The 21,010-nt window shown below is 49.1% G+C and overlaps 1 protein-coding gene across 2 annotated transcripts in view; it reads right to left on the bottom strand.

Annotated features, from left to right (window-relative positions):
- ATRN (attractin) overlaps positions 1–9,833 on the bottom strand; it is a 151,665-nt gene extending 141,832 nt beyond the window's left edge. The window contains exon 1 of one of the 2 annotated variants that reach the window (XM_071753147.1): positions 9,111–9,833. In XM_071753147.1, the coding sequence (XP_071609248.1) occupies positions 9,111–9,808 (698 nt within the window). In that variant the 5' untranslated portion in view covers positions 9,809–9,833. The remainder of the gene's footprint in view (positions 1–9,110) is intronic. The other variant, XM_071753148.1, reaches the window with a different exon arrangement.
- Between the last annotated feature and the right edge of the window lie 11,177 nt (positions 9,834–21,010).

Raw genomic sequence — 21,010 nt, forward strand, 5'->3', positions numbered from 1 at the left:
TTATTTGGAATTCAATACTTTCCACTAGCAGAGCAGCAACTTCAATGTTTGCTCACAACTCAGATCCAACAGAATTTTTTTTTTTCCAGCAGCACAGGCATCCTTGATGGGAAAGGAGGCAGGAGTTTTCCCTGATTTTTTCTTCTTTTAACAGTGATCTGCACACTCAGCATCCCAGCCCTACAATTCCTGTTGCATTTCAGGTCCTGCAATGGTAAGAAAGTTTTTTTCTTGGCATCCTCTTTGCTGATTCCACACAAGATCCAAGTAGGGAACAAAGGCAGAGACTGGAGATAGTAAGCTCTGAAATGACTGTAAAATCCATGTGACACTCTGCAGGAAGAGTTATCAGTCCTGTAAATTAATCACTAACCAGGCAGGTGCACAGCTTTGGCAAGGAACAGGCTGCACATTGCTACAAAAGGAAAAAAAAAAAAATAAACCAACCAAAACCCAACCCTGCAGCAAGCCATCTTGAAAAGTTTATTTTAGAAGAACTCAAACGTGTTCCCTCCCAGTTGTAACAAGCAATGAAATCCCCAAACCCTGCACGGGGTGAACCTCAATCATAGATTTTCTCTGGATGAGGCAATTACATTCAAAATATCTGGCAAGCAGTGCCACAATACCAACATTTGGAGCATTACAAAACTGTGAAAGGAAGGATAGAATGAAACAAGCACAAAGACATTAGAGGGGAGGAATAAACCCCTAAAGCCACTCAGTACACAGCTATCCATTACACCAACTCACCAAAGCTAAATACACTGCAGGTGTAATTTTTTTTTTTCCACAGCTATACAAATGACTAAAAACCAGCAGGGATGAAAACTACCACAGCTTCAACCCACAGTAATTACAGACTATTTTTTCTTGCACTTATTCTCCCACTTCACAATGAAATAATATTAAATCCAACCTAAATAGCCCAAATGAAAGTATCATTCTCACCTTCTGCATCGAGCTCATCAAAGGAGTTAACAAAAAATGCTAATTCCTCGTTTACTTTGACAAGCACCACCCTGGAGATAGGTAGGAGAATTTCATGCAATACAAACACTAACAAACAAGTGCTTAAAAGGGGGGTTTCCTCCCTTCTTTTGTGTCCTTTCAGATTCCAGAAGCTAGTGCAAAAAAAAAAAAAAAAAAATAATTCTGAAATACAGGCACTAGAAAAGGAAAACAATAGGAAAAAATGGGATTTTCAGAGCTGTGTTTGTACCCCCTGCCCTCTACAGCAAGTTGAGAGGCACTGGCTAAGGGTCCAAGACATTACAGAGAATTTTCAGCCCTAAGAGGACACTTAACACTCTGTACCCACACCTGAGATGAGAGGGGAGTACAATAATGCCATTTCTTCTACAGGAAAAAGGTGGTTTACACACTGGAAAGCTTTTGGTTCCAATGCCCAGCCCAATTCTGCTGCTGTGATCTCCATGAAACCAACCCAATTCCACTTCCCTCTTTTCAGAGAACTGGGAATTCTGAAGCTGCTGCTGCAGGAAATTTGTTTCCCCAACTTCAGCCACAACCACCACCAGGAATGTTAAGTAAATCCTGGGCTGTCCTCAAAGTATTTCATACAATCTGGCTGCCTTTCTCCAGCAGGAATATTGCTCAAACAGTAAAATATTCCAACCCTTTTTCATCATGCAAGATGTGCTGAGGCTCTTATCACCCAAAGCACCCAGGACATTTCCTTGAAAACATTATCCTAAAAACCCCCTGCTGGATTAAATTTAGTTTATCAGATGTTCCTATCAAGACTTTTCAGCATCCATTTATTTTTTTCACCCCCAACAATCAGGATGGAGCCTTGAGGAGCCCAAGGATTTGAGGTTCTAGGAGCCAAAACCATGCAGGGAATACATCCATCAAAAACCTGGCAGCAACCTGGGGCTCTGCTAAATCACCATTTCCTTTAAGCCAAGGGAGGGCATGGCATTCATGCCAGGCTCAAGGAGGCTCTGAAGGAACCCCATGTGGATCAACCACAACCAAAACAGGGGAACAAAAGCAGGAAAGAGAAAGCAAACATCATTACTGGTTGAGGACTGCAAACTAAATGAGGACTGGATTCAAAGCCATGCACAAAAGCAAATTATCATCTCTGCTCTGGGCTGGAAAACTGATTGTCAAATTTTCCAGCCTTGCTTTCAAGACACTGGAGTGGTTGCCCAGGCAGATGTCAGCACATGGCTATACAAGAGCAAAATAATGTCATAAAGTTGTTGCTGTCCCTCTCCTGGTGAATTCCAGTGAGTAGCAGCTCACTCCTCCTTCACCAAACAGCTTTACCTACAAAATCACTTCACTGTCAACCTCAGCTTCTGCATTTTTTACTCTATCTTTTCACTAAGGTTTAAAAGATGCTGTTTCAGAGCTCTTTAAGTCCTTGCTGAGAGCATTTTAAGTGCATTTAGAGCTTTTTTTTAAACAAAAAAAACTCTACCAGATCAAGAAGCTAATTCCAAGCTCTGTGCTTGGGACTTCAAACTGGAAAAAAATTCTTCAAGGAAATCAGCTGTTTAAGAGCACCCAAGGGGATGATAAATTAATGCAATAATACAACAGTTTGGTCAGCAGCAGAATTATCTCAATATAGAGAGGATTTTCAGCATAGATCTTCATAGACACTTACATTAGGCACAGTAAGCTCATGGTTTTAAATTTGATTGCTCATGAAAGCTTCAGAGGACCAAAGCAAGGAAGTGAAATCCATCACATGCATTCCAAATGTTATTTAACTTCACCAGAACACGTGGTAAAAGCATTGATGATCCCAGTTCTTAAAAAAAAAAAAAGCTATTTTGGGGAAAACAGTGCTAAGCCCAGCCATTTGTTGGTATTTCAGTAGAAATTATGTCAAATGTAAACTGACTGAGGTGGTAACAAGCACCTGCTTGGACAGGAGCTTATTTTGGCTCCATAGGGAAAGCAGGGAAGAAGCAACTGAGACTGGAAAAGAATGGAAAAATCTAGAGCAGTGGCAGACAACTGACTCAGGCAGCTTCTCCCTGATATTCAGCCACAAAGAAATGAGACAGAAATGTCTTTCAAGTTGACCACTGCAGAAAAAGAAAACATTTGTAGTCAAGTCCCAGGCAGTGCCACATTCCTGGAATTAACAGGCAGGGGAATATTATCCTCTACCTGCACCCTTCCTGGAGGTCTCAAGGTTCAGATGTGCTGAGCAGGAGTCCTCTCTTTGCCAGGCTGAAAGCATCAGCTGCTGCTTGGTAATTCCAATAATCACTGCTCCAGGGGTGGAGGTGTTTGCTGTGCATGAAGCAGACACCAGGGAGGATGCAGTGGGTGCTGCTTTGCCTTTTTCTGCTGAATTTTCTGCTCCTGGCTCCTTTGAAAAGTAAGAAGTGAGCTTACTGCCAGTGTTAGCAAGACCTCAAACAAGTCAAGTGTTTATGGGGGATCTTCAGGGTAGAACATCTCATATCTGGAAAATACTTTCTTATTTCAGGGATGAATTTTTGCTCTTAAAACAGCCCCAGGAAAACACCAGACTGACCAATAAAGCAACGAGAGGGACAAGGAAACAACAAGAATTCAAATGAAATGTTTGTCATGAGTTTCTCTCTCAATAAACAGACTGTTTAAATACAGCTACATAGAGAGAAAAATATAGATATGCACATGCAGGCAGATAGACACACAGATCTAGCAAAATTAAAAGCCCAGAGTCAGAAACAATGCCTCCAAGAACTAAATGAAAGCATAAAAAGGTTTGGGTTTTTTTTCTTGTTTTTTTTCCTCAGTGTAGTCTTTAAAACTGATAATGTTTAAATGTTTCCTTCTTGAATAGCTGCTGCTTTTATTACCAGAGCACATTGCAGCCAGCCTTTCACACACCAACATGCAAGAGAAAATCATTTTAAAGCCCAATAATGTCCTAATGAAAAGGAGAGAAACAGAAGGGGGATCAGGCACAAATGTAGCATCCAAATCTAATTTAAGCACTTTAAACTTATCTGATTCAAATTGCCAGCATCCTTAAAATATATTAAGTAGCTTCCTGACTTCCTAAAGCTTTAAACTCTATGGGGTGGCTTTTAAAAGAAAGGTTTTCTGCACCACCTTTTGACCAAAAAGTTCCCATTTACTGAAGAGTGGGAACTATGAAAGTTCTTTGCCAACCAGCACTTTTCTCAGGTTCTGATCCACCCAAGTCTTCTACAGATAAAATTCCTCTTAACTGTAACATTCCTTGGCCAAGGACAGTATAACCACCAGCTCCTTAATAATGTTCAATCAGCAGCCCATAACTGCCTCTATTAAATCCATAAAAAGGTAGTTTAAAAGACACACTCTAATATTTTTATTCTTTCCCAACTGTCACGTTGCACTGTTGAGCTCTGCTTAAGAGTTTTCCATCTCCCACCTCAAAACAAAAACATGTCACCAGGGAAGTATAACCCCTGCCTTTACAAACTAAAACTCTTTTTCTGAAATCATTTGCTATTTCTATATATAATCAAAAATATAACCTGCTCATCTTTTCAGCTAGACTCATACATCAACCTGCCCATCAATGCCCCTATCCTGAAGCACCCAGAATTTTTTAGCCCAGCCCTCCCCAGTCTCTGGCCAAGAAAATCTACGTAATAAATACGGAATAAAATAAGAGTAATTTCTGAACCTGTGCTTCATCTGCCTCAACACCCCTTCTCTCTCTGCTCATCAGGCACCAGTCAAAGCCATCCAAGCAGACAAGGGGTTGTGTGACCAAGCCACAGAAGTCTTTTGAAGATTTTGTGGTCTGGAAGCTCACGACATCCTTTTGGCTGCACAACACCCAACGCTGACAACTTCGCTCTCAAGTTTGGGGCTCCCGAGCTCCCACTGCTCAAAAACATCACCTCTGGGTGCTGCTGCAGCTCTGGTTGGGAGATTTCCCCTCTCCTGCTCACATTTCAGCAGCTTGAAGCCACTGCCCTGCAGCAGAAAGCCCACTGGAGCTTTGCACAGCAACAGAAATCATCAGGCCCGTCCTGTGTTTGCTGGCTTCCCCTAAACCCAAGATGTTTGTCTTTAATCAACTCAAGTGGCTGGTTCCACAGCTTGAAAAAAAAAAAAAAAGTCACCTCAAGGCCACTCGAAGCCAAAGAATCAGAGGGTCAGGTTGGAAGGGACCTCAAGGATCCTCTGCTCCAACCCTTCCCATATTATTGTTCCTATGAGATGTCCCAGCACCCCATGAGCTGAGACTTTAAACTTTCCAGAGTGAGGAGATCCAGCACTTCCCCTGGGAGACCATTCCCATGTCTGGATATCCTCAGAGTGGAAAATTTACCTCTTGTGCCCAATCAGAACCTCCCAGGAGCAACTTGTGCCCATCACCCCTTGTCTTATCATAGCCCTTTCAGCCTCCTCCCTCGTGAAGAGCATCACTGCTCTGTGCAGAGGTCAAGGGCTGCTCAGAAGTCATTCCCACAACCAAGAATGATCACTACATGCAAGTAACACTTCTGCTCTGCCTTTCTTTTTTAAGAATTAACAGCACACCACACACAAACACAAAAAAACCCCACACATCCCCCTTAGAACAGCAAACCCCCCCCCCATCATCGTCCCTTTCGTACCTTGGGTGAAAAAACGACAGAAATTGGTCCACCCCAGGTTTGTCCCCTGTGTTTCTAGCTGCAGCCTAAATAAACTGACTTTCCCATGAAAGAAAGCAAGAAGAATATTTAGTGGAATGACACACAGAGCTAGGATGTTCCTTCTCCACTGCTAACCCAAGAAACCACGAGGGATTGGCAGGACAAGTCGGATCCCGACAAGCCCAGTGTTCACCAGCAACAAAAAGGCCACAAATATCTCCACCAGATAAATCCAGATAAGGACAGGAAGATGAATCTGCCAGATTTAATTATACCTCTCAGGCAAGCAGATAAACGTGTGGAATACACCAGGCTTCCAAAAGAATTTACAGAATAATTCTCACTTGCCCTTTTGCTGCCTGGTTCCACCTGCAGCATCCAAGAACAAAGTTTTAAGGCAAAGCTCTTGACAAGAACAGCCCAAAAAAAAAAAAAAAAAAAAACCAAAAACACCCCTGAAAGGCCAGGTCTGGCAGCAGAAACTCAAGGCATGTGAAAGTTATGATTGGCAAACTCTAAAGATTGCTCAGAGCACCTGTTTGCTCTCCCCTGAGAGCTCCAAGTTTATAAATCAGTCCCGGAAACTTCAATTCCCTGATAAAAGCAAACAAATAAAGAGGTAAATAAACACCTAGAGAGAAAAACAAACATTGTGTTTTCCCTCAACATTTTAGAGCAGAATTAGATGTGAAACAAGTGGCTTTATGAAAACAGAAAGAGCTCCAACAAACAAAAAAAGGCCATTAGCAGTGAATATATTTCAACTTTTTTTTTTCACTCCACAGCACCACTTTTGCCACTCAGAAAAAACTCTGCCTTTATTCAAACTGTTCCCCTTAAAATGACCAATGCCCTAAACCTCCTGAAGGAAAAGTAACAGGTAAGGAGCTGTTATACTAGAAGAAAAATTCTTATCATGACAATAGCAAAAAAAAAATCAAAAAACAAAATAAAACCCAACATTAAAAAGGAAGCTTTTGACTTAAAAATAAAGGGCTTGCTTAGCCAGGCAGTTTCCCCATGGAACAGGTTTCAAATCAACTGCACCACACACCCATCTGCAAACTGTCAAAAAATAATAATAATAATAATGAAAAAAAATATATAGAAATCTCAACTCCTAAAGCACACAGTGGGGTTTTTTTTTCTTCTCAGCTCCCTCCCCCCAAACCTGCAGCAGGCAGCATGGAAGGGTGCTTGGTGCTCTCTGTCAGGGGCTCCCTGGGAAAGGAATCACTGCCTGGAATCCTCATCCTTGCTTTATTTCCTTCTTTTCCAAGAATCAGCTCTGCCCAGGGAATTCACCTGCTGACACACACACTCTCTGGCTCTCTCCCTGCCACAGCTGAGAAAACCAAAGCAGAAAACCAACCATTTTACAGAAACCCCTTCCACTGCAAATCTAAGTTCAGCCAAGAGCAGGCAGGGTGCATTTCCAGCCCAAGATTTCCCATTTCTCATCCTGGGGACACAAAACCCACCTGGGCATTCCCAGCACCACCAGAACTGGGCCCCAGCACTGCAAGCCTCACGGTTTCCAGTATCACCCAGCCCCAAAATCACCTCCTCCTGTGCAGACTCCGTATCCCCCCGCCCAGAACCACCCTTGGGCTTTTTTAATTAAAATGAAAATGACCCTGCTCAGATGCAGAACCCCCACACCACCCCCTGTGTCCTGTTCAATCCCCTCCAACTGCCCAGTTCTGACCCAGGAGGTTCTTTCCACCAAGCTGTTATCCCTCCTGTCCCTCCCCAAGGCTGAGCACCCCTCCTGCACACACCCCACTGCCCCAGGAGCAGACCCCATCCCCCTGCAACCTTTTGGGGTGCTGCTTCTCCCCCACGCACACCCCTCCCCTGTCCCCCCTTAACCAAACCCCACACCAGTTTTGATGCCACCTGGCAGAAGGAGCTTGCTCCAACCCCCCTGAGCACCCCACTGTGGTCTCCACCCATCCCTCAAACCCCCTTGCACACCCTTCCTCTCCCACCCCAACCTGCTCCCAGCCAGATCCTCTCCCACATCTGCACCTCAGTCTTTCTCCTGCCTCTGCCCCCACCCAGGAACTGGCCCCACACCCACAGTGTCCTCCAGCCCAGCCCTAATTAAGCCCATTCACCCCTCAGCCTGGTACAACCCCCAAATCTTCCCCTGATAGCCCCAATACATCCCCCCTGCACCCCCAATATGTCCCCCCTACCTAATCCCCCCCAACCCAACCCCCCCCAAGCCTTTTTTACTTCTCCAGACCTACCACAAGGTGTAAACCCAGTTACCCACAACCCCACCTCAGTCCCTTATGCCCAGCCCCACACCCACCCCGTGCCCCAAACCCACCCCCCTGCTCCTACACAGCCCTCCCTGCCTCACAACTCATCCCCCATCACCCCCTGTGTGACCCAGCACCCCAAAATATTGTTCCCTCTGAGGTGCTTTTCACCCCTGTGCTCACCCACACCAGCTCAGGGGCACCCAACACCCCCACCCCATCACCCCCAGACTTCCAGCAAGCAGTCCCAGACACTTACACCCCCCCAGACCTGGCCCTTCACACCCTAATCACCCCAAATCACCCCTCAAAGCTCCCCTGCCACAACCAAATGCCCCCCCAAACCTCCCCCCATCTGCACCCAACCCCCTGCTCTCACCCCTCTGGATCCATCCCTCACCCCCCAATGCCCTCAGACTCCCCCAGAGACACCCAAACCCTTGGGGTTCCCTCAAGCCACCCTCATCTTCACCCAAGATTTGCCCCATGGCTCCACCACCTTCACCCTGCCCAGGAGGCTCCCACCCCCTTCAGTGCCCCCAACCCATCCCCAACCCCAAACCCCTCACCTCCCCATAGCACTCCAAGCGTCCCTTTGGGCAGCCCCCCCAGGTCCCTCCTGTCCCCCCTCAGCCCCAAATCTCTCATTTCTCTGTTACACCTCGAGTGTCCCCTTGGGCAGCCCCCCAGGGCCACCACCAGCTCCCTCCTGTTCCCCCTAAACCCCCAAAACCTCATCTCCCCACAGCACCTCGAATGTCCCCTTAGGCAGCCCCCCCAGGGCCACCACCAGCTCCCTGCTGTCCCCCCCTAAACCCCAAACCCCTCATCTCCCCATAGCACCCCAAGTGTCCCCTAGAGCAGCCCCCAGAGCCACCACCAGCTCCCTGCTCTCCCCCCTAAACCCCAAACCCCTCATCTCCCCATAGCACCCCAAGTGCCCCCTTAGGCAGCCCCCAGGGCCACAGCCAGCTCCCTGCTGTCCCCCCTCAACCCCAAACCCCCATTTCCCCGCTGCCCCCCACTATCCCCCTCGGCACACCCCCCTCCCCTCCATCCCCCCTTTTCCTTTCCTCCCCCCCCACCCCTCAGCACCCCCCTCACCCCCAACTCCCTTCCCGGGAGCTCCCGCTCTCCCAAACCACCAAACCGGCGAAAACCCCAAACCCCACAAGCCCCTTCCCCGGTCCCCCCCGGTTGCCCCCGGTTCCCCGGGGCTGACCTGAAGCGTCCCCCGCAGTGCTGGCACTGGTCGCCCACCCAGCCGGGCTGGCACTCGCACTGCCCGCTGCCGGGCTGGCACCGCCCGCCGTTGGCACAGGGTTTGTCGCATTCCTTCCCCACCTCCTCGGTGGCCAGAGCGGCGGCGGGGCCGAACCCCGGGAGCGCCGGTATCGTCGACGACGACGACGACAACAACATCACCACCGACACCATCCCCAACACCCCGAGGAACGGCGGCAACCGAGGCCTCCCGCCCCGCCGACCCGGGCCCCGCCGCGCCCACAGCTCCCCCGCCATCTGCCGGATCCCGGGGGGGAGGGCGGGAAAGGGGCGGCCCGGCGGGACGAGGCGGAACGAGGGGCCCCGGAGCTTCCCGGGACGGTGGCCGGGAAGGGAGGGAGGGAGGGAGGGGAGGAGGCGGCGGGAGGGGAAGGGAGGGAGGGGAGGGGAGGGGGGTTCCGCCGCGCCCGCTACGGTGGCCGTGAAGGGGATGGGGCGGGAGGGAGGGGGGGAAAGGGAGGGGGAGGAGGAGGCGGTACCGGAGGCGGTACCGGGACGCTCGCGCAGGCCCGCGGCCCGTGACGTCAGCACCGGTTCCCCCGCCGCGCCTCCGCCTACCAACGAGACGGGCGGCGGGGGCGGGCAGAGCGGCGCCGCGGAGGGAGGGTCTGGACAGCACCCCCCTCCCGGGAGCATAGAGTGGGGGGAAGGGGTCCTCCCACAGCCCCCCTGCTCCTTTGCTCCTCTGCTTCCCCTTCCTCCTTTTCCTCTTCTTCCTCTTTCCCTTCGTCCCCTTATCCTCTTCTGCTTCTTCTTCTTCCTCTTCCTCTTCTTCTTCTTCTTCCCCCCCCTTCCTCCTCTTCCTCTTCTTTCTCCTCCTATTCTTCCCCTTATCCTCCTCCCCTTATCCTCTTCCTCTTTTTTCTCTTCCTCCCTTTATCCTCCTCTTCTTCCTCCTCTTCCTCCCTTTATCTTCTCCTTCTTCCTCTTCTTCTTCCTCTTCTTCCCCTTATCCTCTTCCTTTTTCCTCTTCCTCCCTTTATCCTCTTCTTTCCCTTATCCTCTTCTTCCTTTTCCTCTTCTTCTTCCCTTTATCCTCTCTTCCTCTTCTTCTCCTTCCTCCTTTTCTTCCTCCTCTTCTTCCTCTTCTTCCCCTTATCCTCTTCCTCCCTTTATCCCTTTCTTCTTCCTCTTCTTCCCCTTATCCTCTTCTTCCTCCTCCTTTTCCTCTTCTTCCCCCTCCTCTTCTTCCTCCCTTTATCCTCTCTTTCTTCCTCTTCCCCTTCCTCCTCTTCTTCCTCTTCCTCTTATTCCCCTTATCCTCTTCCTCCCCTTTCCCTCTTCTTCTTCTTCCTCTCCCTCCCCCATGGTTCAGGCCCCTCAGGGGTCACTGTCCCCCCCTCCATGGCCCTGGGGAAGCTCCAAGGGAAGGGCTGGAGGGAGACCCAGCAGGGAACTGCCAGGGAACCCCAGATCACTTTGGGTTGGGAAGGACTTTGCTGCTTATTTAATTCCAGAGCCCCTGCACGTGCAGCTCTGGATGAAGGAAAATTGGGAACCAGGGGGGGATTTGGGGGTTTTCAGCCTGGAGAAGAGAAAAATCCCCTGGGGAGGCTGAGGAACATGGGGCAGGGGTGGCCTTGGCAGTGCTGGGGGAAGGGTTGGATTTGGTGATCATAAAGCTCTTTTCCAACCAGAATAATTCTGTGATTCTTTGAAAGAGACAAAGAGAGGCTTTTTCCTTGCCAACCTGCTGAGAACTCCAGGCTCCAGGATGCTTCTGCCCTCTGGAATTACATGGGAATGCCCAAACCCCCCAAGCCTGAACAGCCCATGGAGCAATCCCAGAGATCCAGGGCTCAAAAGGGAATTTTGCTCCCACTGCATCCCAGGGCAAATCAAGGCTCCAGTCAGACAGAGCCTCAGATGGACAACTGGAGAGACACTTCCAAGGAGTTTGTCCCCCTGAGTAAGGTTGTTCCTGGGAGAAGGATCCCATGGGAAGACCTTAGAGCATCTTCCAGTGCCTGAAGAGCTGCAGGAAAGCTGGGGAGGGACTTGGGACAAGGGCCTGGAGGGATGGGATGAAATTCCAAGCTGAAAGAAGGGTGATTTGGATTGGATCTTGGGAAGAAATTGTTTGGGGTGAGGGTGCTGAGTCCAGAGAAGCTGTGGCTGCCCCATCCCTGAGCCAGGCTGAGGTCTGGGGGTGTTCAGCCTGGAGAAGGCTCCAGGGAGACCTCAGAGCACCTTCCAGTGCCTGAAGGGGCTGCAGGAAAGCTGGGGAGGGACTTGGGACAAGGGCCTGGAGGGATGGGATGAGGGGGAAGGGTTTCCAGCTGCAAGAGGGGAGATGGAGAGGAGATGTTAAAAAGAAATCCTTTGGGGTGAGGGTGCTGAGCCCCAGGGTGCCCCCAGAAGCTGTGGCTGCCCCATCCCTGGCAGTGCTGAAGGTTGGATGGGGCTTGGAGCACCCTGGGCTGGGGGAAGGGTCCCTGCCCATGGCAGGGGGATGGAAATAGATGATTTTTAAAGTCTTTTCTAACCCAAATCATTCTATGAAAGGTGGGGAGAATCAGCTTGTGCCCATCCTGGACTTCAGCTGAACCTCAGCAGTGTCAGACTTGAAGAACTCCTTCCACACTCAGCAATTTGTGGTTTGGTTATTTGGTTGTTATTTTTTTTTTCCAGCTGGGTGGGAAACCACAAGTTGCCATCTCTCCTTCTATCTCCCCCCCACCCTTAGCCCAATCCCTTTTCATTAAAATCAATAAATCAAAGACTTTTTCCAATCAGATCTGAGCCCTGGGTGCTTTTTATCAAGCAAACTTTTTTTTTTTTTAAACTCTCTTAAATGAAGAGCTAAGAAAGCTCACCCAGCAAAGGAGAGCAGGGAGAGACTTCTCAGATGATGGCAAAGAATCCCCCAGCACTCCTCAAGCTGCCAGAGGCCAATCTGGAATTCCTCAGAGCAGGATAACTCCCTGGAATGTTGCACAAGAGAAAAAAAAACAACCTTTCCTGACCTTGGGAGTGATCACCCCATGCCCTGTCACTGTCTGCATGAAGCATTAACTGGGGGAGATCATTATTATTATTATTAAATTAAAAGTTTCCTCTCTTCAGTTTTAACATTCAAAGCAACGTTTAAAACTTTTTTTTTTTAATTATTATTTTATTTTACTTTTTTATTAGCAGGCAGCTTCCTGAGCACTGTTTGGAAGGGGAGGAGTGAGGTTAACCCAGAGTGCAGGCTGAGCTATTTTTATTTTGGAAAAGAGAAATAGTTCATAATAGACAGTCTAGGGTGATACAAAACACCCTTTTCCTGGCAACAGGCTCAGTTCTGCAAACTCCACAGAGTGAGGCTGTTGCACTGAGGTCCCAGGTATCATTACTAAAAAAAAAAAAATTAAAAAAAAAAAATCATGTAATCAGCACAATCAGTGCCTCTCACCCAGCTTCCCTCATTAACAGCTGATTATTAAGCAAACAATTCCTTGGCTCTTGATTTCAGCCAAGAGACCTGCACTGAGCTCTGGTCCTGGTCCACTCCCCACTTTTCACTCCTGTTCCCAAGTTTTAGGGCCCTGCCTGCTGCTCTTCCACCTGGAATTAAATCCCTGGATCCTCAGCACTTGCTCAGGATGTCAGGCAAGTTCCTCCCCCCTTCCCATGCCCATGAGAGGAGAGCCAGGGATGGTAATTAGTGAGTTGGCCTCTGGGGTGAAATTATATCCTTGTTAAGAGCCTCCCTTTGATATTAAGAAGGTCAGAACACGATTTCTGGGGGCTGAGTCACAGCTGAGATCCTGGGTGTGCAAACAGTGGAGCTGCTCTGGGAACCTCTTCATCTGGGCAGCTCCAAAGGGATCAAACACGGGGAGCTGGAGGGTCAAAAATCACCTGGAGCCATCACCAGCAGGCAGATTTTCCAGGTTTTCCTCCTCCCATTGGGATGAGCTCCTTCACTGGAGCCCTCAGCTCCAGAAATAGGGCCTGACACCACCTCCTTCCACTTAGCTCATAACTTGGGCTGTTCCTCACCCAACCTCCTCTTCCCACCCAGCTTCTGTCCACATTCCCAAGCCCTCAGCATCTCCCAGCCCTCTCTTTTCCCTTGGAGGTCCTTCCAGCTGCCCTGCTTGCATCCTGATGGCACAGGGCACTCTGACCCCAGCATCCCCATCCTCTGACTCCCTTGCTCCCCATCCAAAGCATCCTCCTTGCACCCAAACCAAAGCACTCTCTTTGCTCCCCATCCAAAAAAACATCCTTTGCCCCCCATCCAGAGCATCCTCCTTACTCCCCATCCAAAAAAAAAATCCTCCTTGCTCCCCATCCAAAGCATCCTCCTTGCTCCCCATCCTTGCTCCCCATCCAAAGCATCCTCCTTGCTCCCCATCCAAAAAAAATCCTCCTTGCTCCCCATCCAAAACAACATCCTTTGCCCCCATCCTTTTCCCACCCAATTTCTCTCCACAAGCCCTCAGCATCTCCCAGCTCTCTCTTTTCTCTTGGAGGTCCTTCCAGCTGCCCTGCTTGCATCCTGATGGCACAGGGCACTCTGACCCCAGCAGCAGCAGCCTTGCTCCCCATCCAAAAAACATCCTCCTTGCTCCCCATCCAAAAAAAAATCCTTTGCCCCCCATCCAGAGCATCCTCCTTGCTCCCCATCCAAAAAAACATCCTCCTTTTCTCCCCATCCTTGCTCTCCATCCAAAGCATCCTCCTTGCTCCCAACCCAGAGCTTCCTCCTTGCTCCCCATCCAAAACAACATCCTTTGCCCCCATCCTTTTCCCACCCAGCTTCTCTCCACAAGCCCTCAGCATCTCCCAGCTGTCTCTTTTCCCTTGGAGGTCCTTCCAGCTGCCCTGCTTGCATCCTGATGGCACAGGGCACTCTGACCCCAGCAGCAGCATCCTTGCTCCCCATCCAAAAAAAAATCCTTTGCCCCCCATCCAGAGCATCCTCCTTACTCCCCATCCAAAAAAACATCCTCCTTGCTCCCCATCCTTGCTCTCCATCCAGAACATCCCCCTTGCTCCCCACCCAGAGCTTCCTCCTTGCTCCCCATCCAAAAAACCATCTCCCTTGCTCTCCATCCAAAGCATCCTCCTTGTTCCCCATCCAAAAAAACATCCTTTGCTCCCCATCCAAAAAAAATCCTCCTTGCTCTGCACAAGAAATAAACCCCACATCCCACCACCCAGCACTGGGATCATCCCTTTCACCCCCCCCAGGAATTCCTCACCTTCCCAAGCTGAAGAAAACAACAAGAAATCCCCCTTGTTGCAAAAAGCAGCTCACTAAAGCTTCACTTTCTCACTAAGTGCAACTTCAGGCCAAGCAACTGGAAGGACCCAGAGGTAAAACTCATTTTCCCTAAAGCTCCTTTTCCTTTCCTGCTTTGCCTCTGCGGTGCTGGTGAAGTCTGAGTCTGAACAGGAGCAGTCCCAGACCCAAATATATTTATTTATTCACTTGGAGATGCTCAGGTTTTGTCTGATCCAACCCTCACCCAAACTGCCACCCCATGATCTGCCTCCAAAACACTCTCAGCATCACTTGAAGGGCTTTTCAGCATTTTTTTTTTTTTCCTCTCCAGAATTCAGGCTTCCTGCAAACAACTCTTTCCATGATCATGTCCCAGACCTCATGCTGGCACGAGTCCTCCTGCTCCCATGCCAATCAGGAGCTTTTTTCCAAAATTCCCCACCTGATCCAAGTGGCAGAACAGGAGAAGGAAGCACAGAAACCTTCTATAGCCCAGCTACCCACCTGGAAATCCTGCTGTCAGCCTGTTTGACAACACAAACCCCATTGCCAAGCAGATTTAAACCTAAACTGGGAGTTTTCTAGAGGTTTAGTTTCACCTCTCTTTTTTTCTCCATTTTAATGTGGACGTAATGAGCAAAAGTCCTTTGAAAATATCTTGAATAAGGAATGAAAAAAGAATAATTCAGGTGCTGCCAGGAGCAAAGGTCTGATAGATTTGCAGGCACAGTAATGATGAATAGCTGAAAAATACTTTTATCTGCACTGTTACTCCAGATCCTCCCTTTTTAGAAAGGAGGAAAAGAGCAAGAAACCTTTTCTGGAACTGCAGAAATGAGGAGAGAAAAGGAAGAACCTTACAGCTGATCAAGAGGATTGTGAAAACAGAAAAAAAAACCTCGTGGAGACCTGGGCTCCATCAGCAGCCTCTGTGCAGAGCCCTGGTGATTACACATTTTAGACCTTGGGTTTCACATCTAATTCAATATTTCCCACTTGCACAGCTCTGGAGGCTGCTGGGTCACTGAGTTACTTGTGGTGCCTCTGCTCCACTTTTATTTTCCTCTATTTTCTATTTTCAGGCTTGAAAGAGCTTTATGGAACTATTTGACCCATCTGTCTCCATCTGATTCCAGGTGGGAAGATGCAGGTTCTGATGCTCAGCATCTGATTTCCTCCATGGGGAACTGGGAGAACAGAGCCTTTGTTTGGGAAAATGGCCATTTATACAGGGACTAAAATTGGGTCCAAACCTGGAAAGTGTGGCTTCCAGCCCAGAGCCACCATCTCTGTAAAGTCACTCCTCAAATCCTGGTGTATTTTGAGATAATCTCCACCCCTGAATGAAAATTGGGTTATTGTGTGAGGAATAAGGAGGATAAAAAGGGGAGAATAGAGGAATAAGGAGGATAAAAAGGGGAGAATAGATAAATAAATGAATTAAAAGACAGTCCAAGAAAAATCAGCTCCATGTGGTGTCTCTGGCAGGTATTTTTTTTGAAAACCATCACAAATTGGTAAATTTACTGCAGGAAAAAATACAACCAACAAACCAAACCCAACCAAACCCAAACCAAAACACCCAAAAGCACTTTCAAACCCTGGTATTTATAAAAAGAAAGGCTCTGTCTGTGAACAACTCTCCTGCATAGCCTAATTACCTGATTCCAGGCTGCTCTGGGGAAGGAGTGCATTGAATTCATCAGCCAACCCAACCCCCCCCCCCTTTTTTTTTTTTTTTTTTTTTTTTTTTTTTTGCTAGAACAGAGCAAAATCCTGAGTGCAGCAAGTGATTGAAAGATCATCGACCAACAATAGCAAGTCAGATGCAGTCTGGGGAGAGCCTGGATGCTACAAAAATAGCTCTGTCCTCCCTCCTCCCTTCCCAAACAGAGCCCAGCCAGGGGATAAGGAGGAGCCCGCTACAATGCATCCCTTCCATGTGTTCATCTGGAGGGCAGGGGCTGAAAAGAGAGGAGCTGCCATGATTATGCAGGGTATTCTTGGGAGGAATAAAGGGAGGAGAGGCAGTTTTGTGCCTTCCCAACAAAAAAAAAAAACCCAACAAAACACCAAGGACAGGCTGCACATTGTTCGGGGCCAGACGCTCCGAGTCGCTGGCGGGGAAGCAGCTTGGCTGGGCATGACCTGGGTGATTTCTCCTCTGGTGTTGGGGCTGGGGGAGCAGCTGGTGGCCATGCTGGCCCACGGTTTCATGTGGTAAAGGGAGAGTTTCAGCAGCCCCAGGGTGGGTGCCAGCCTCTCCCCATCACCCAGGCACAGGCGGCAGACGGGGAGGTGCTGGGTGCCTTCCCGGAGGTCTCGCATCCCAGGGAGGGATCAGCTTGGTGAGGAAAAGGAGGAGGGGAAGGAGATGCTGTGGCATTCCTGCCTCCCCATCCTCTCCTTTTCCCTATCTGATTTGCTGGGTGTTTGCAAACTCCCCACTTCCTTGCTTTTTGCCCTTTCCAGAGGGAGTCAAACGCTGCTGCCCGACCCTCGTGGATGCAGCTACGAGGAAATCAATGGAATTGCTGGCCTGGGACCCAGGAGGGAAACACCTTCCCTCAGCATGGCCCCATGGCACTGCTGTCCCTGGGGCAGCTTTCAGCACCCAGGAACCAGAGTTGCCCCATCAGAGGGATTACAGAGGTCAGACACCACTCCAGGGATGCAGCACTCAGCCCCAGCCCTTCCACCAGTGGGAAACAAGTAACAGAGGGACTGAAACCTGAACATACCCTCAGACAGCTTGATTTCTGGCTCTCAGCTCTGCTGCTGGCTCTCCCTCTTCCTCACACATCAGGTTGACCCCTTCTAGCTCCTGGGAAAGACAGCTGGGTGTTATTCACTCTCTGGGAGAAGATGCTAATCTTCATTTTCTCAGCTGCTTGAAGCCTTAACCACCTTCCCTGGCTGTGACCAGGAAAGCAGCACTGGCAGGAGGTACCAACCTTGGGCTTCAGGGTGGTTTTGGTGGCCTCATGTCCAAAAAAATAAAAATAAAAAAACCCCATCTGGAGTGTACACCCCTTGCACACTCACTCCTCCCTGACACAGCTCCCTGGGGATGGAGCAGGGCTGGATGGGGTAAACCAGATAAAAACCCAGCTTCTTCAGTAGCTCTCAGGAAAGCCACTCCTGCTGAAGATCTGATGTGGCTGTACATAAAAACACCCTGCTAAAAAAGCCAGTCCTTTCCACAGCTGACTCCTGGATATTCCCAACAAACCCAGTCCCAGGGCTCCACATCTCCAGCTCCAGCACATTCTGGGCCATGTGGGACTGAGCTGGTCCACAAGCTCTGTGGTAGCAGCTCTGAGGAGCTTGGCTTCATGGTGGAGAAAAGAGAAAACATTAAAAAGACAGTCTCTGAAAGCACAAACACCCTCATTCTGACTTTTCTACAAGAAGAGAAACACACGAGTCAAGCATTTGGGCTCTTCTCCATCACTATCACCTTTCTTCCCAAACCTTATTATCTTTTTTTAATATTACCCCCTTAGTAATAAAGCCCCTGAAAATGACTTTTCCCCCTCTTGCACCTTGCTCAGGCCAGATTTACACCAGATGCTGATGTACCAGAAGTGCTTTGGATCTCCCTGTGTTCAGGGCTGAGGGAATTCAGTTAAATTACCTGCTAAATTATCTTGTCTGGGGTTTGGGAGATGTCTTGCAGATTGCCCAGGAAGCCTCCAGGCTTTGGAACAATGTCCAGCCAGCTTTGGAAGCCCAGGTTGGAGCAAACTGGTTTGGTGGGAGGTGTTCTTGCCCAGGGAAAAGGGGTTGGGACTTGCAGGTGATCTTGAAGGTCCCTTCCAACCCAAACCAGTCAGGGATTGGAGGATTTTAGGAAGGTGCCTCCTGTTTGACACCAGCCTAAGAGCATCACCTGGGGGAGAGCTGCTCCTTTTGCTCTGGACAAGCAAAAAAAGAACTGAGGCTGACATGGGCTTGGCTGCTGCCTCCCCTGGGTGAAATTAGGGAGGTTTTAATCAACTGAATAATTGGCTGGGAGCTGTGTTTGCAGTAAACCTGTTGTTCAGCCACCTCCAGCAACCAACCTGGGATCTGGAACCTAGCACTTAAACCCAGTTTATTGAACTTATCCAAACTTTTTACAGGTGGACTTGTAATTAAGAGGGTGAGTGGTCCAGCTGACTTCCATGGGAGTGCCTGGTTAAGTTTGTGTAGTTAAATCTGAGTAGTTAAATTTATGCCTGCAGCTTCATGAGAGTGAAACTTGCCCATGGGCTTGTTGGACCAGCACATGAGGAGTTTGGCTACTAGATTACATCAGCACCTTTTGCTTCCTCCTGTGGTGAGAGGCCAAACCAGTAAGGAGTTACTGAGCTGCATTGCAACCAGTTCTCCCAATGCCTCCTGCACCTGAGTGCAAAATAGTTGGGTAGTGGTGTAATTGGGATAATCAAGCCCTGGGATAATCACAGCATCAGAGGAGGTGTTTGGCAGCTAGGGAGGAGGAAATGTCTGAGGATGCATGGTTATACATCCAGGGCACTCACAGAATCCAGGGGTGTGTTGGCTTATGGACAGAAATGTGGAATTGGAGGAAAAATTCAAGTTAGGAGACATCACCCCATCCAACCCTCCCCCTTCTTCCTCCAAGCAGCTCAAACCAGCAATATTTGAGGCTTGGAATTAAATGATTAGAAGCAGCTCTGACCACTAGAGCACCATTTTATTAGGGCTTCATTTCCCTGCCCCACTTCTCCAGCTCTGCTCTCAGGTGGATGAAGACATCAAACACACAGCCAGGACAACAAGCAAGAAACTCCAGGGCTTCAACTCCCTGGCTTTGAAGCTTTTTTTCTGTTCTTCAGGCCACAGCTGGGTCTATTTTTGGTGGCTCCTGCTCCAGACATCTGCTGAGCCCTGCTGGTTGCCTGCTCCAGCAAGGCACAATAAATCTCCTTGTAACAGCTGAATTGGCCTGAGCTTTCCAGAGCTAATCAGCCATGAAAATGCCCCTCCTTGCCATCCTGGGAGAATTGACTCCAGTGATGAGAAACCTTCTCTTTTGAGCTTGGTCACAAGGGTAAGAGGCCATTTTTGGGGAGATTTCAGCTCATCCTTTGGAGCATCCCATGGAGTCAGAGAGGGTAGGCCTGGCTCTCAGCTTTCTCTTAACCCTCTCCTACCCTGGACTCAGGGATTTCCCAAGGAAAACTACAGGATTAACACAAGACCCATGCATTTGTTGTTTGGGGTTTTTAAAATTGTTGTTATTTATTTATTTTATTTTATTTTCATTTTTTATTCCATGTCATGGAGGTCTTCTCCAGGTGTTTTTCCTGACCCTGAGTATTTCCAGGTGCTACTGACTCCATCCTCCTCCCCATCTCCTACATCCACACAACCCTTGGCATCTCTGACCATCAGGGTCGAGTGCATTTCACATGCACCAAGGAAAATATTGGGAATATTGTGGGTTTCTGGGCTATTTGCCCCAGTGGGCAGCACAGGCAGAGATGGAGCAGCAGTGGTTAATGCCAGGATATCCCACAATTGTTCTGGAGGTCTTGCAAGGGGCAGTGTCAAGGTGTCCCTGGTCTCTATCACCAAATCCTCCTGATTTTATTAGGAAAGGAGGCAAAGACTCACAGGATGGCTTTGCTGAAGCATCCTCTCTAGTCTAGGGAGGCCACTAAACTCATCGTGGTGATGATGGTCACCTGGTGGTCACCCTGTGGGAATGATGCTTGCTCAGCCCCAGCCATGGGGGATTCAGGGCCATCCTCAGGCCTGATGATTCCTTTCAGGGATTTATTTCTCAGGGTCTCTCACAAGCCAGGTCTAATTCCTTCCTGGTAGGACAATCCATCCTGCTGTGATGGGATGATCAGGGAACAGGGCTGCTCAGGGAGTGTCACCACTTTATTTGTCATTCCTGGGTCATCTGGGTTTGTCTGTTTGGTGCTGGCTGAGGGGAAAGCATAAAGCATGTGTTCAGCCACCTGGGTTAATGAATGGGTGATGTTGTTCTTCAGGGAATGAGATGGGGAAAACACATTCTGGGTTGAGAAGAATCAGTCAGAGGAATGTGCAGGAACACAGTTTTACACCTCCTGCTCTCTCTGCCTGCAGAGTGCAGTTCCCAACTCTCCCAGCCTTTAGAAATTCAACCCAGGAAAGAAAAACCTGACTTTATCTCCAGTTCACCCTGGGAACCCCAAGTGGTAACTTTTCCATGCCTAGGCAGCCCCAAAATGCTTCCCTCCAAACCCAAGGGTGAAACTCTTCCCAGGAATCATAGAAGCCTGGAATTCCAGGATGGTTTGGGTTGGTGGGACCTTCAAGATCACCCAATTCCCACCCCTCTGCCATGGGCAGGGACACCTCCCACCAGCCCAGGGTGCTCCAAGCCCCATCCAACCTTCAGCACTGCCAGGGATGGGGCAGCCACAGCTTTTGGGGGCACCCAGGGGCTCAGCACCCTCACCCTAAAGAATTTCTCTTTAACATCTCCTCTCCATCTCCCCTCTTGCAGCTGGAAAACCTTCCCCCTCATCCCATCCCTCCAGGATGTCCCCAGTCCCTCCCCAGCTTTCCTGGAGCCCCTTCAGGCACTGGAAGGTGCTCTGAGGTCTCCCTGGAGC

Source organism: Heliangelus exortis, chromosome 10 (assembly GCF_036169615.1).
Source record: "Heliangelus exortis chromosome 10, bHelExo1.hap1, whole genome shotgun sequence".
Classification (NCBI taxonomy): Eukaryota; Metazoa; Chordata; class Aves; order Apodiformes; family Trochilidae; genus Heliangelus; species Heliangelus exortis.